The 13,493-nt window shown below is 45.0% G+C and overlaps 2 protein-coding genes and 1 pseudogene across 3 annotated transcripts; 2 read left to right on the top strand and 1 right to left on the bottom strand.

Moving 5' to 3' along the window:
• Positions 1-1,684: 1,684 nt before the first annotated feature.
• On the bottom strand, positions 1,685-5,718 carry LOC120704485 (annotated as a pseudogene). Its single transcript, XR_005687567.1, has 5 exons — positions 5,530-5,718; positions 5,140-5,423; positions 4,478-4,882; positions 3,723-4,046; positions 1,685-3,573 (listed from the first exon to the last, which is right to left on the bottom strand). The product of XR_005687567.1 is annotated as an endoglucanase 18-like (transcript).
• On the top strand, positions 1,752-2,738 carry LOC120704489. Its single transcript, XM_039988890.1, has one exon. It carries the CDS (start codon positions 1,784-1,786, stop codon positions 2,519-2,521), a length of 738 nt encoding a protein of 245 aa, XP_039844824.1. The 5' UTR covers positions 1,752-1,783; the 3' UTR covers positions 2,522-2,738.
• Positions 5,719-9,628: 3,910 nt separating the features above from the next.
• LOC120704491 lies at positions 9,629-12,781 on the top strand. The gene is made up of 3 exons (XM_039988891.1): positions 9,629-9,836; positions 9,969-10,829; positions 12,304-12,781. The coding sequence occupies exons 2-3, from the start codon at positions 9,976-9,978 to the stop codon at positions 12,473-12,475; spliced, it is 1,026 nt and encodes a 341-aa protein (XP_039844825.1). The 5' UTR covers positions 9,629-9,836; positions 9,969-9,975; the 3' UTR covers positions 12,476-12,781.
• Positions 12,782-13,493: the final 712 nt, after the last annotated feature.

The raw sequence follows: 13,493 nt of genomic DNA on the forward strand, positions 1-13,493 counted from the left end.
TAAACGCATTAAAGTGAAAAGGAATCTTACTAATTTAAAGTACTAAATAAAGTCTATTTATAAAATTTTTTGCATGGTTGGGCTGTAAATCGCGAGACGAATCTAATGGGCCTACTTAATCCATAATTTGCAGCAGTGATGATACAGTAACCTTCCGCTAATTATTGCTTAATCATGGATTAATTAGCATTATTAGATTCGTCTCGCGATTTACAATCTATCAGTGCAAAAAAATTTGTAAATAGACTTCATTTAGTACCTCAAATTGAGACGATTATTTCGCAAAAAAAATTTTGCATTTACACCTCCCTGAGCTAAACACGGCCTTGGATTCACATCGTCATGCTGTCCGTACGATCGTCATCCAATGCTGCACATGAGCTGGTCACTTGAGGGAGGCACCTCATGGCAAAATGGTTAGCAGAAATGGATGTTTGAGCAGATGCTTTGCTTTTTAGACAAACTGATTTAAATTCAGTAGAAATGCCAGCTGCAAACTCCTATTTCTAATATGAAATGGTGCAGGCAAAAGATAGTCTATTACTGGAGTATATGAGTAAACGTTATCCCCTGATATGTTTTTGCAACGAAAATTTATCCAAACTGTGAGAAAAAAATGTTTTTAGCTCCTTCAGAGAAATCTTTAGTTTGGGCGTCATTGACTTTTGATATTTATTTTATGAGGATGCATATGGTTGTTGGAAAGTACCTATCCAGCCTAGCATGAGCTCACACCAAACATTCTAATATTCAGAGGGGTTCCTTGACCATCTATTATCTTATTATTTGGCCAACAAACGGAGCCTTCACGTTCGCTCTCAATGTCTAGAAATTTCCACGTTAATCGGAGAAAAATAAAGAAATAAAAATTACCCACCACTGCCACTACGATAAAAATTAGCCTAAAATACCCCTGTGCCTAATTAAAAAGCACCCACCAATGCCATTATGAAAAATTAAATATAAAATATCATTTAGCTATGTATCAATTACAAATATATACTATTAATAAAAACTAAATCTAACAACAATCAATCAAAATAAAATAAAAATAAGAATAATTATCTGCATAATATTATTAAAGCTCAACAAATTAAATTATTATTATAGGTAGATCATAGTTGAATTGTTTTAATCAATAATAAGACATAATTTACGATAATGAACAGGATGATGTTTGGTAAAAAATAGTATAACCTTTAAGTAATAATACAACGACATGCAAATTTTTGAATTTTTAATACTAGCCGCGCAAATACGCAGGCTATACGCCTAGTTGTGTCATAATTAGTCAACCTGGAATGATATGTGGGCACTAGGAGAGTAGTACGAGTGCATGATAATTTGTCCTAATGACCTAATCAATGCAATCAGTCTCATAGTAGCTCTTGCGTCAGTGTTGGGATGAACTTAATACGCACAATTGATGGTATAGCTTTACCTATCAACAGTTTCTGAACTCACGACCAATTCGAGGGCAAGCTACCTTGTTTGTTTATCCATAACCATGAATCAATCAATGGAAGTGATGTAATGTGTATACGGAAGTCCATTGATGTTTTGTAAACCACATATCTAAACTCACGATTTGAGATTTTTCAATGTCTGATCACTCTGGTGTATTTTTTTTTTTGAGGGACTACTCTGGTGTATATATTTGTCATTACCTTGTGAAACATCACCATGTCGTTCACGAGACCAAAGATTTATTCTAAATTAATTAAAGGTAATTTGCAATCTTCAAATGGTGTTGATCTAGCCTCAAGCGTAGAGATATTTTACCATGAAAACCGGGAAAAAAACATTTGTTTTCCTATTTTCCATCATCAGCGTAACGTCTGATACTCTGATGCTCCATCCAGAAGAGCCGTTGCAGCCACCCAAACCCCATCAACAAAACGGCGCCAAACTCGACCTGACGACGACGACGACCATCTCCGCCATGAAGCACCTCCTCCTCCCCTCCCCTCTCCCGCTCCTCCTCCACCGCCCATCCAAGCCCCTTCTCCTCCACCCTCGCCGCCGCCTCGTCCGCATCTCCCCCGCCGCGTCCGACGGCAGCTCTGGCGAACCTGCAACAGCCGCATCGGAGCCTGCCACGGACACTGTCACCCAGCCCTCTCCACCGGCCGCTGCCCCCTCCAGCGGCAAGCCCACCGGCATCAAGAACCGCCTCAAGGTGAGGAACCAGGCCCGCCGGTTCCAGCTTGATGCCCCGCCTGAGGAGGTGACGCCAAAGAAGAAGGCGTCGGCGTCGGCGTCGGCGTCGGCTGCGGCGCCGAGGAGGGAGAAGCAGCGGGAGCGGAAGGGGTGGGAGGAGATGAGCCTGGCCGAGAAGGCCGTGGAGCTGTACGTCGGGGAGAAGGGGCTGCTCTTCTGGCTCAACAAGTTCGCCTACGCCTCCATCTTCATCATGGTCGGCGCCTGGATCCTGTTCCGCTTCGTCGGCCCGTCGCTCGGGCTCTACCAGCTCGACGCCCCGCCGCTGCCGCCGACCGCTGTGTTCGGCGGCTCGCCGTGACACGGCTGGGTGAGAGCGTCGGCTGCGTGTTCTTGCAGAGTGGAGTACTGTAGGTAGCTTAGCGCCTTAGCAAAGTGGATAAGATATATGAGAAAGATTGGGGAAGAAGAGGACGCAAATTTAAGAAAGCATGGCTGATTTAATTCGGCAATGTGTGCCTTGTTACCACAATTGGAGGAATGGATTACGCTTGTGCAGTTTTGGACTAAAAGTTCAATCTTTTGCTGGCAATTTTGAACTGAGGATGCAAAGATCTTATAGCTTCAAGGCATAGCATGATAGCAGTAGCACCTCTTACTGGCTACTGCATCCTGAATTCCTGATTTATATGTGCAAACCTGTTTGGGTTTGTATAGACAAGTAATTAATTTCGATATGCTTCGGGTACAATACTTCGTGTGATCAGAAGGTCATCCTGCTGCTATTCTTCTCAGTAAAACAGAGAGAGAAAAAATCAGAAATGATTTTGAGATTAAGAGACAATTATGGACAACAAATGGACAAAGTAATTACCAGTAATTTCTGTTCTCTTATACAAACCTCTGAATGATTCCATGCTAATTTCTAACACAACACCCTAAAACCCATTGATCAGTTTGACATCAGCACTTCCATGGCATCTAGCAACTGATCATATAGTCAGAAGAATGGGATATAGTCGCATCACAGGGGGGTCATCTACATGGGTCAGTCAGAAAGAAACTGTTGGACAATAGACCGGATCATGACAAGGATTGCGCCACTGAGGAGGTGGAGACGAGGCCGGCGAGTAAGCCGACGATGAGCGCGCTGTTGTACGTCGTCGCCTCATTCTGCCTCACATTCTCCCTGTCGTCGATGAACGAGTCGTTCTTGAATGGCCCACCCACCAGCGCGCCCGTGGCGACGTTCGGGTTGGGCTTGGGCGACTTGAGCCACTCCTGGCCGTCGCAGCCAGTGTCGACGTCGGCGGGGATGGACGCGCCACGGTGGTGCACCCGCTGAGGGTAGCTGTCGCCGTAGCCGACGAGGTAGCTCAGCTTCATCGGGTTGTCGCCGAGGACGTAGTCGGCCTGCTCGAGATTGATGTGAAATTGTGAATGAAATTGTAATTAAGTTTCGTTCTCTGAAGATTGTTCATCAGTTTTCATCTCTAAAGACATATAGCCATTTCTCTGAACAGTTTCTGTTCTGTATCAGTGATGAGGTTGGTGTTAACTACCTGAGACTTGGCGAATTTGCGCAGGTCCGCGGCCCTGAAGCTCTTCCCGCTGCAGGTCAGCTCCGTCTTTCCCGACGCCGACATGTAGTCGCTGTAAACGGCGGCGAGGAACGCGGAGGCAACAGGGTGCTGGAGGGAGTTCCACTCGGCTACATACAGCAACCCCCCTGCACAATGGCACATTGCATCAGAGACCAGTCCGACTGGCCCTTTAGCAACTTTACTTTGTCACAGACCGTAGCATTTTGCTTTTCCCATGATCTTACTATTACTAATTGGAGGGTTTTTTTGAAGCCTCCAGACGAAGCCACCTAGGTGGACAGTCTAAAAAAATAGAGAAATCCTATAAAATCTCACAAAAATTTGAAACATCCGACCATCAATTCGGCAACTCTAATTATAATAGCCATTGGATCTATTATCTTTTTTAATAAATTATCCACCTTTGCCATTATGAAAATAGACTAAAGTAACCCCCTAAACATGTATCTAAATTATTCACCTCTGCCATTATAAAAAATAATCTAAAGTAGCCCCCTAAACATGTATCTAAATTACCCACATCTACCATTATAAAAAATAATCTAAAGTAACTCATAGTCTTCATGTAAATTACTCACTTATGACATTATAAAATAATATCAAATGACCACCTAATTTTTTATATATATTAACCAATAATAACATAATAAAAAGTTAGAATGAACCCCAAATATTAATCAAAATTATGTTAATATAATAAAATCTTAAAGCACATCAATATAAAATTCTAAATTACTATTCCTATCATTAGTAATAGTAAGATTTATATTATTATTTATATAAGCATACTAAGTATTTGTCCGCCAGCTCGCCGCCCACAGGAGCTCGTCCTGGTACGTCGTGGAGTTGTAGTAGGCGCTTAGCTCCGGGAAGGTCCGCGTGTAGGAGCCCCGGTGCTTGTCGGCGAAGGCGAACAGCCGCTCGGCGTGGTCGAGGAGGGACGACGAGTACGTCCCGTTGATGGGCTTGTACACCAGCGACGCCGCAGCCATGGCGGCTGCGGTCTCTGCCGCCACGTCGCTGCCGGGGGACTTGGTGGTGATCTTGGTGAGGGGTCTCTTCTCGGACATTGTCTCCGGACGTTCCCAGCACTTGTGGTCTGCTTTGGGGTCACCCACCTGATGATGACCAACCAGGAGATCAAATCAGAATTGATTCATTGATCCTTTCAAAAAAAAAAAAGAATTGATTCAGTGGAGCAAATTCATCTGAATCTTGCTAGTCTGATACATGTTCAGGGCTAAATTTTGCATCCTGCATGGGGAGTTCTGAATCTTGGATCAAGTGAGTCAACAAGAGGAAACAGCTGGCACGCATTGGAATTGTACAAGATCGATCACATGAGGATCGATGATCGGAATGCAAGCAAGATCACCTGGATGTATAGGACATCGTCGGAGGGGTGGGCGTTGATGAGGAAATCCATGATCCACCCCAGCGCGTCCATGGCCGCGTCGCGCTGCTTGGCGGTGCCCATGGCGGCGCCGTACTCGAGGACGGACCACGACAGCATGGTGCCCGTGAAGGCCAGCGTGAAGCCGAACTTCATGTGGTCGCCGGCGTCGTACATCCCCTTGGAGAGGTCCAGCTTGGCCTCCTTGCCGTCGTCCAGCGCCGAGTCCCCTCGCCACGGGACCTCATTCTTCACCAGCCTCCCGGCTTCATCGATCGATCGAGACATGCATGCATGACGCAACAGCCATTTTAGATGGCATGCAGTTTGGGCATTGATCGAGGAGATCGGCATTGATCGATCGGCACCTACATTTCTGGACCTGGAAGAACTGGAGGGCGACGGCGAGGGCGTCGGCGTACTTGGGGTCCGGCACGCCGGGGAGGGGGAAGACCTGGCCGCCGTTCCTGTAGCGGATGAACACGACGGTGGCCGTGACCGCGAGCGCGACCAGCGTCAGCAGTAGCACCGCACGCTGCAGCCGCAGCAGCGCGCCGCCATTGATGGATCGCTTCACGGAGCTCCCGCCGCCAGATTCAGAGGCGCGCCGCGGGAGGAGCACGAGCACCAGCGGCCATCCGCGGCCGGCGGCGATCCCCTCGGACTCGGACGTCGTCGCATCAACCGATCGAGTAGTCGAGAATTAAACGAGGGAATTGAACTGCGTGCGGGCGCCGGGAACGGATTAACCTCCCCTGCGTGGCTGCGTGTCGAAGCGAAGCAACCAACGGCGGGCGCAGACGTGCCGCCGGCAATGGCGTCGGTTGGTGGGCGGTGGTGGGGAGTTAGAGGCCGGCCATGACCGTCTCGCCCCGGATCAGTTGCGGTTCCTTTTTATGGGGCGCATCGGAACGGGAGGGCCGAGCTTGCAGTTACGCAGGAAGTTTGACGGACACCACACCAGACGAGTCAAGCAACACTTGATCACACAAAAGCATGCCCGCGCGTTAAGATTATTCAGATCCATAATTCATAAGATTGAGATTAGCGCAGTTGATCAATTATTTTCTTCTAGTTGACTTATTTTTCGTTTTTCGTCACTCAATTTTTTTTTCATGTTAACTCAATTTTTTGTCGACATATACATCGTTTACCACTAAAAACAATACACATAAACTGAAAAGTGCACCCGCGATGAGCCATGAACTCAAAAATCAAAATTGAATAAATATGTTCTCACATATAATCAACCTACTCCCTCTATTTTTATTTACATGTCATATTAGGTTTGTCCCAAGTCAAATTTGATAAACTTTGATCATATTTATGGAAAATAATAATAATAATTACAATACCAAATTTGTTTGATTGAATCGAACATAAAGTATATGTTGATAGTGTATATGTTGAATATTATAGTTGTTGCTATAGTATTTTTCTAAAGATTTGATCAAATGTAGTGAAATTTGACTTAGGATAAATCTAATACGATATATAAATAAAAATGGAGGAAGTAATCAACTGACACCAGTTGCTATCTGAAAGTGCATCTAGGCCCCTAATTAATTTTGGTGATTCTTGACAATCACAATTTGGGATATTATGCTTTCAATAAGATATGTGCAGGAATAAATGAAATAATCAAAAAGAAGATGAAAGGAAGGTCCCCAATTCAAATTTATCATATGGTGGATTCTATCAGAGATTTAATTTTAATTTTTGGTTTGAAATTGAGTATAGGACCACCGTACTATTAAGGGGGACGCATTTGATTGATTTAGGTTGTCAAAGTGCTAAATTTGAGATGAATTTTTTTTCAATGAGAGACACTTTTTCACTCACACAACACTTGTGCACAAAAACTTTCGCACTGGGTCGGACGATCCGGCCTGCACCGCCAATTCGGCTCTGGACACGGCCGGATCATCCGGCCCTAGACCGGATGATCCGGCCCCTGTGAGTGGTGAGCGCCTGAACCTCTCTGTCCAAGTCCGGATGATCCGGCCCTTACCCGGATGATCCGAATCTGGAACTTTCTGAGCGCTTGGTAGTCTTTGAGTGAAACCGGATGATCCGGCCTTTGCCCAGATGATCCGAATCTGGGAGTTTTCAAGTGTGTTTTTAACCTATTCTGTTACCCACCTGGATGATCCGGGAACCACAAAAATCACACATAACGGTCACTTGCGGGGTGAGAATATATATACCCCTAACCCCCCCCCCTCATTCATTTCTCTCTGCTCTCCCGACCAACCAAGCCTCCAAAGCATTCATTCCTTCACTCTCCTCCATCCAAAAGCTTGATTATAGTAAGGATTCACCTAGGGATTGAGAGGAAGTGAGATTTGAGGGTTAAGTTGAGAGCACTTCATGAGCTAGCACTTGTTTATCTCAAGAAGCACTTGAAGCAACCTTTGATTCGTCGATTCCATTTGTTACTCTTGGAGCTTTGCTCCTAAATGGTTAGAGGTGCCGGTGAGCTCCCATTTTTTGTTGGTTGAGCCTCCGGAAGTTTGTATTACCCTTTTTCTTCGTGAGAACAAATAGTAAGTGACTCAATCCTCCTACGTGGTTGATTGGGCGAGGAAAAGGGTTATAGGGCAACCCTACTCTTTGTAAGCCCCTCAACAGAGATGTAGCTCCTTTCGTGGAGTGAACTTTGGGATAAATCTTGTGTGCTCCTTTACTTTTTGTTCTTCATATTGTTCTTGAGCTCATTTTGACCCGATCTACATTTTAGTACCATATCTCATGTGTAGAACTTACCCACAGGCTTAGTTACTTCATTTGTCAACTTTTTAGTTACTTCATTTGTCAACTTTGTATTCAAAGGAAATCGTTAAAAACTAAGTAGATTTCAAATCTCGTACAAGATTGTTTCTAGCTGTCGGAACATCCGACCCTACACCGGATCATCCGGGCCTGAGAAGGACCGGAAGATCCGACATAAGGCCGGATCATTCGAACCTAATGTTTTTCTATTAATTTTTTCAGAAAATTTTTAAACAGGCCTATTCACCTCCCTCTAGGCCTAGTGTCGATTCTTTCACTGTCTCCTCCCGCTGCCCTATCTAGACTCGGAGAAAAATTAAAGACGGTACAAATTTCCAACCAAGTCTACAGGTACAAGCGAACTAAGCATTGTTATTCTGTGAACCTACTCATCTATATTTAAGTCCATGATAGGTTCTCGTATTTTCGAGTAACTATTATTTTAATGCTACCTTCATTAATCCATATAAGCCGTGGTAATGATATTCTTGAGTTCCAAGGGAAGCTGAACCCATAGCCATGGCCGCGATGGTGACGGTACGGGCGAGCGGTGGCATCTCTGCCTCGCGGCACGTTTGGAACATAGCCACAAAGATTCGAGGTTGATGGAATCGAGGGACTGGTCGAGGAGCGGGATATGATCCTCGTGAGATGTTTTTACGAGGCGGGGACGGAAATGATCCCGTGTTTCCAGGACGGGATCAGTGTTTTCGGGTCAAGAACGGTATCCTCAACCCCGATTTCTGTGACTATAGTCTGAAATCGCCCTCCGCGACCCTCCACCTTCCCATCCCTGGGGCCTTCTTCAGTCTGTGATGGATTTACTTGATCACAACAACTGGGCTTTAGACTGGAGAAAGGAATTGCCTGGTGGACCTGCAACACTGTCTAACTGCTTGCTCGATAGATGGAGGGTCTCAAAAAAAAATTGCCATATTGAGGGGTGCCGTGCCCCTCCCCCCGCTAGCTCCCTCGGTGCGTCTATTTATTACACGTGCAATTAGAAGCCATACTATCGCACAAGTTTATAGAAGATAAAAAAATATTCAAAGAATAGAAATTGTTCAAGAATAAAATAAAATGTTCAAATTTAAATGTTTCAAGAAATATCTACACATAGAAATTATTTCAGAATAAATATATATGTTTTAGAAAAAATATTATCTAAATATAGTCAAGTGCGATAAGTATAGTTTCTAGTCGTACGTGCAATGAATAGACGCACCCTGCATAGAAGACCCATGGGTGCGTATACTTGCTTGTGTATATACGCATCTACATCAGTATCAAAGGTCATCTTCTTCCATCTCACCTCGCCATATGGATCAAATTAAACACTACCCCAGCGGTGCAAAGAAAAATAAATTCGCTGTTTCCCAAAACCACTCAATATATATCTACCATTTTCCCATTTAATATTTGCTTTCGTGATGGTTTTCCAAGCCAAGACGACACGTCCAAGTTGCCAGTGGTCAACGTATCCTGTCTTGATGTGTCATTTTTTTGACCGTGATTTTTTGTGTATTTACGTGATCTCACAGGGAAGATTGCAGGAAAAGTGCGTTCTCAAAAAAAAAAAAGCATCCAGGAAAAGTCCATTTTACATGTCACCATGGGCCAGGGAGGGCCCAGAGACTGACGTACGCCTAATCAAAAGATAGCCAACCAAAACAGGATGAAATTTCCCTCAACAGGAAGAAAAAAAAAAGAGGAAACAAAAGAAAGAAGCAAGCAAAACCCAATCCAGGGATTTGGTGGGTAAGCGAAAGGAAAGGGAAAGGCGACGATGAGAAGCAAGTAGCCGTCGCCAAGCCGGACCACGGGCGAAGAAAGCAAAGGCAAACCACACCTCACCCGCCGCGGCGCCTACCTGATCCGTCGCCGCCGGCACCGCCTCCGGTCGGAAGGTACCGCCCCCCCGAACCCCCTCCATTCCCCGCTCAAATCCATCGGATTCCTCGCCCGCAGGTCAAATTTCGTTGCCGAGTACTCAGATTCGATTTCAAATGCGTTCGCGTTTGCTTTCCCCTCATTTCCAGGGGCTCCATGGAGCAGCGTGCGGCCCCCGATCGGAGCGACGCCCCCGCCGGGGAGCGCGAGTGGCGGGAGGAGCTGCGGCAGCAGCAGTCCCAGGTGGACGCGCTGCGGGAGCGGCTCGTGGAGGTGAAGGTCGGGATGCGGTGCGCCGAGGGCGACTCCCGGAGGGAGCTGGACCACCTGTGCCGCAGGGTCAAGACCATCGCCACGCTGCTGGCGTACCTCAAGTCCAAGGCCAGGATCATGGCCATACCCCACCTCGCGCACACCTCCTGCGGGATCAGGCTCCAGGAGGGCATCGGGTACATCGTCAGGCACGGCGTGCCGCTGGCAGACTGGCCCAAGGGCGCCGAGCCCGTGTCCTGCGGGGGAGGTTCCGACGACAGGATGGCGGTGGAGAGCGGCGCCGCTCCTGAGCACGGCGATGCCGTCGTGGGGGATGTGGATGTGGACGACATTCTCAAGTCCATCTGTGTGGTGACGGATGTGATGGAGTCGCTTGTGAAGAGAGTGATTGTTGCTGAATCCGAAGCCGCTAACGAGAAGGAGAAGGTGAGGATGGGGTTGGAAGAGATCAGGAGGAAGACTTTGCAGGTCGAGACCATGTCGGCCAAGGTCGAGGAGATGGAGAAGTTTGCTGTGGGTACGAATGGGATGCTGAATGAGATGAGGCAGAGGGTTGAAGACATGGTGCTCGAGACCACTCGGCAGAGGCAGCGCGCTGCTGAAAACGAGCAGGAGCTTAGTCGGGTGAAGCAGGATTTCGAGTCACTGAGAACTTATGTTAGCACTCTTGTTAGTGTCAGAGAAACTCTTCTCTCATCGGAGAAGCAATTCGAAACTATGGAGAAACTTTTTGACAGGTACTTTTGCACCCTGTTATGTGTTCTTAATTACTGTTCTTTTTATGAGTGCATGGTGAAGAATTCATTTTGCCTGGCACATCTTCTATATTATGTTAAAAATGACTTGAAGAAATGGTCTGATGATGAAAAACATAAAAAAAAAGAAATTTAATATTCTAAATCTCAAGCACAAAGGCGCGACATTATGGCAAATCATTCATTACATTTAATTCTCACAGCATACAATGTATTTCTGCACAGAATGCTTTTACTGTTTCCGTCCTTCGATGCTTTAGTGACTCACAAGGCCTGGTGTAGTGCAGAAAAACCCACAAAATGTTTCTAATAGTCAGCTAGTAATCTAAAAGTCAGCCTGTTGATTTTATTAATGACACTGCATTAACAGTACTTTCTTTCAAGTGTACGCTATTGCTATCTAATTCTTAATATCTTGTAATTTGTGTTTGGGATGAGTTCTGGCAGCTGCCCAGGGCGCTTTCTTCTGTTAAGAACTCCACCCTAATACCCTGTCATTTGCTAAGTAGCAAGTATGCTTGTTAAGGCACTGAAATCATTCGGTCTGTTCTGAATTAAGTATTCAAATGCCATCTTCAGCAGACTTATCTCCATCTCATATCATCGCCATATTCTCCACTATCGTTAATTTCTTATGGTATCTTATGAGGGATTCACCGAAATTTGATGATTGCGTTGAATCCAGTTAATTGGCATGCAATCTTTGACTAAAATTGATACTCATTGGTCTCATATATACTGTTGTCAACATTCAGATAAATAGTATAATGTGGTAACACATCCATTGCCCCAATTCTCTATTATCTTGAGAAGATCTGTTTTTTTACATGTAATGGTTCAATAGCTAAGAAGATGCACACCTAAGTGGATACAGAATTAAATGATTGAGTCTAACAGCCTGCTTAGGTCTATATCTGTACCAAAACTCTTGCTTCTTTCTGAACCTGATAGGTCTTTCAGTTCAATAAGGTCCCTGCTGTAGTGCTGTTTGTGTACTCTCAAAACTGGACATCTACTTGAGAAAATGCCATGGGAAGTAAAATAACATAGTAGAAGTCACATTTTAGGGGAGAAGAAATATGCTTTGTCCATTGTCTTCTATCCATTTTCTTTCTCGTCTTTTTTTTTCTTCTTCTAATTGATACAGGTATAGTCAGTTTGTTGCGGTCATAAAATTGTTCAGAGAAGTATGGTGAAATCCCCTCCTCCAACCTCTTGAAAGAAAGGTCCATCGGTCTTGTTGCATGCATGAACAATTTTGTAGATATGATATTGGTGGAGAGAGCATGCCTTGGTACCTGGTAGTCTTCATACTGTTAGTCTTTACTATGTATTGATAATAGCTTGGGCAAATATTTAGGAGCTGGCCAGGCAAGTCTATTTATACACCATTTTGTAGTATCCAAATTCTGATTCTCTACCAAATCTGACATCAACTAACTTGTTTTGTGAGCAGGCTAGTTGCCAAGACTAATCAGCTTGAGACCGAGAAAGCTCAGAAAGAAGCTGAAGTCCAGAAGGTGATGGAGGAGAATGTGAGGCTACGTGCCATGCTGGACAAGAAGGAGGCACAGCTCCAGGCCATGAGTGAGCAGTGCAAGTTCATGGCGCTGAACCACCACAACTAGCAGGCGATGGGCCTGAGGCGGCTGTGCACTCTCGCCCTACTGATGTACCTTACAAACTACAATTGCATTGTTGTGATAGAGAAAGAAGAAAGAAAGAACAGATGCTGTTGGATAACTCGCCGCCGCGCTGCCTGAGTTCCAGGGATGTAATTCATGATGCAAACAATTGTTCCCTTAGGTTTGAGTAGTCTGCTGAATTGTAACTGCGACGCAGATCAAATGCAGTCGCTGAAGCGACTGCAACTTAAGGACTGCACGTGATCTGAGCCATTCATTTTCCCCGCGAACGGACCAGATCTGATACTACATTGTTGCTACAGTACCACACAGTGTTTCCCTCACCTCCCGCGACTGCACAGGAACTCGGTCCTTGTAACTGACATTGTTTCATGATGAAGGGTGTGTAGAATACTGGACACGATCCATCCAATTTCGCAAGCTCATTGTGACATCGTTGTGCTTGCAGCTTTGATTTAGCGGGACATTCTGTTTTAACCAGGGTGCGGTGAACAACGTTTTTTATAACGAAGATGATACTGCTGAACATGCCGCAGTGAAGCTAAACACTTTTGCAGTGTTTTTACCTCTACGATTTTTCAGCAGTAAGGTTGAAATGTAAGAATTGTACTTGGTGCTTTTGAGTTTTGATTTCGATGCTTTTCTTTGTTACTGTGCTCGCACACGCACGCAGTTGTATCTATACACTCTACGTGATGCACTTCTTTTAAGTCTAATTTAGTTCCCAAGCGCCCTGTTTAGTTCCCAAAAAAATTTCTTGAGTATCTGTCACGTCAAATGTTCGGATACATGCATGGAGCATTAAATATAGTTGAAAAAAAAACTAATTACACAGTCTAGCTGATTAGCACGAGATGAATCTTTTAAGTCTAATTAGTTTATAATTAAATATTATTTTTCAAGTGACAACGAAATGTGCTACAGTACTAAAATTCAAACTTTTTCGCGAACTAAATGGCGCCTCACAATTTTAGTTTTAGTTGACAGTGCTATGTGGGCC

Source organism: Panicum virgatum, chromosome 4K (assembly GCF_016808335.1).
Source record: "Panicum virgatum strain AP13 chromosome 4K, P.virgatum_v5, whole genome shotgun sequence".
NCBI classification, from domain to species: Eukaryota; Viridiplantae; Streptophyta; class Magnoliopsida; order Poales; family Poaceae; genus Panicum; species Panicum virgatum.

Excerpts from the sequence above, each read along its gene's own strand:
- LOC120704491 (XM_039988891.1), top strand. The coding sequence starts at position 9,976 with ATGGAGCAGCGTGCGGCCCCCGATCGGAGCGACGCCCCCGCCGGGGAG. Across the intron at positions 10,830-12,303 it reads ATGGAGAAACTTTTTGACAG|GCTAGTTGCCAAGACTAATC; the intron begins GTACTTTTGCAC and ends TTTTGTGAGCAG.
- LOC120704489 (XM_039988890.1), top strand. The coding sequence starts at position 1,784 with ATGAAAACCGGGAAAAAAACATTTGTTTTCCTATTTTCCATCATCAGC.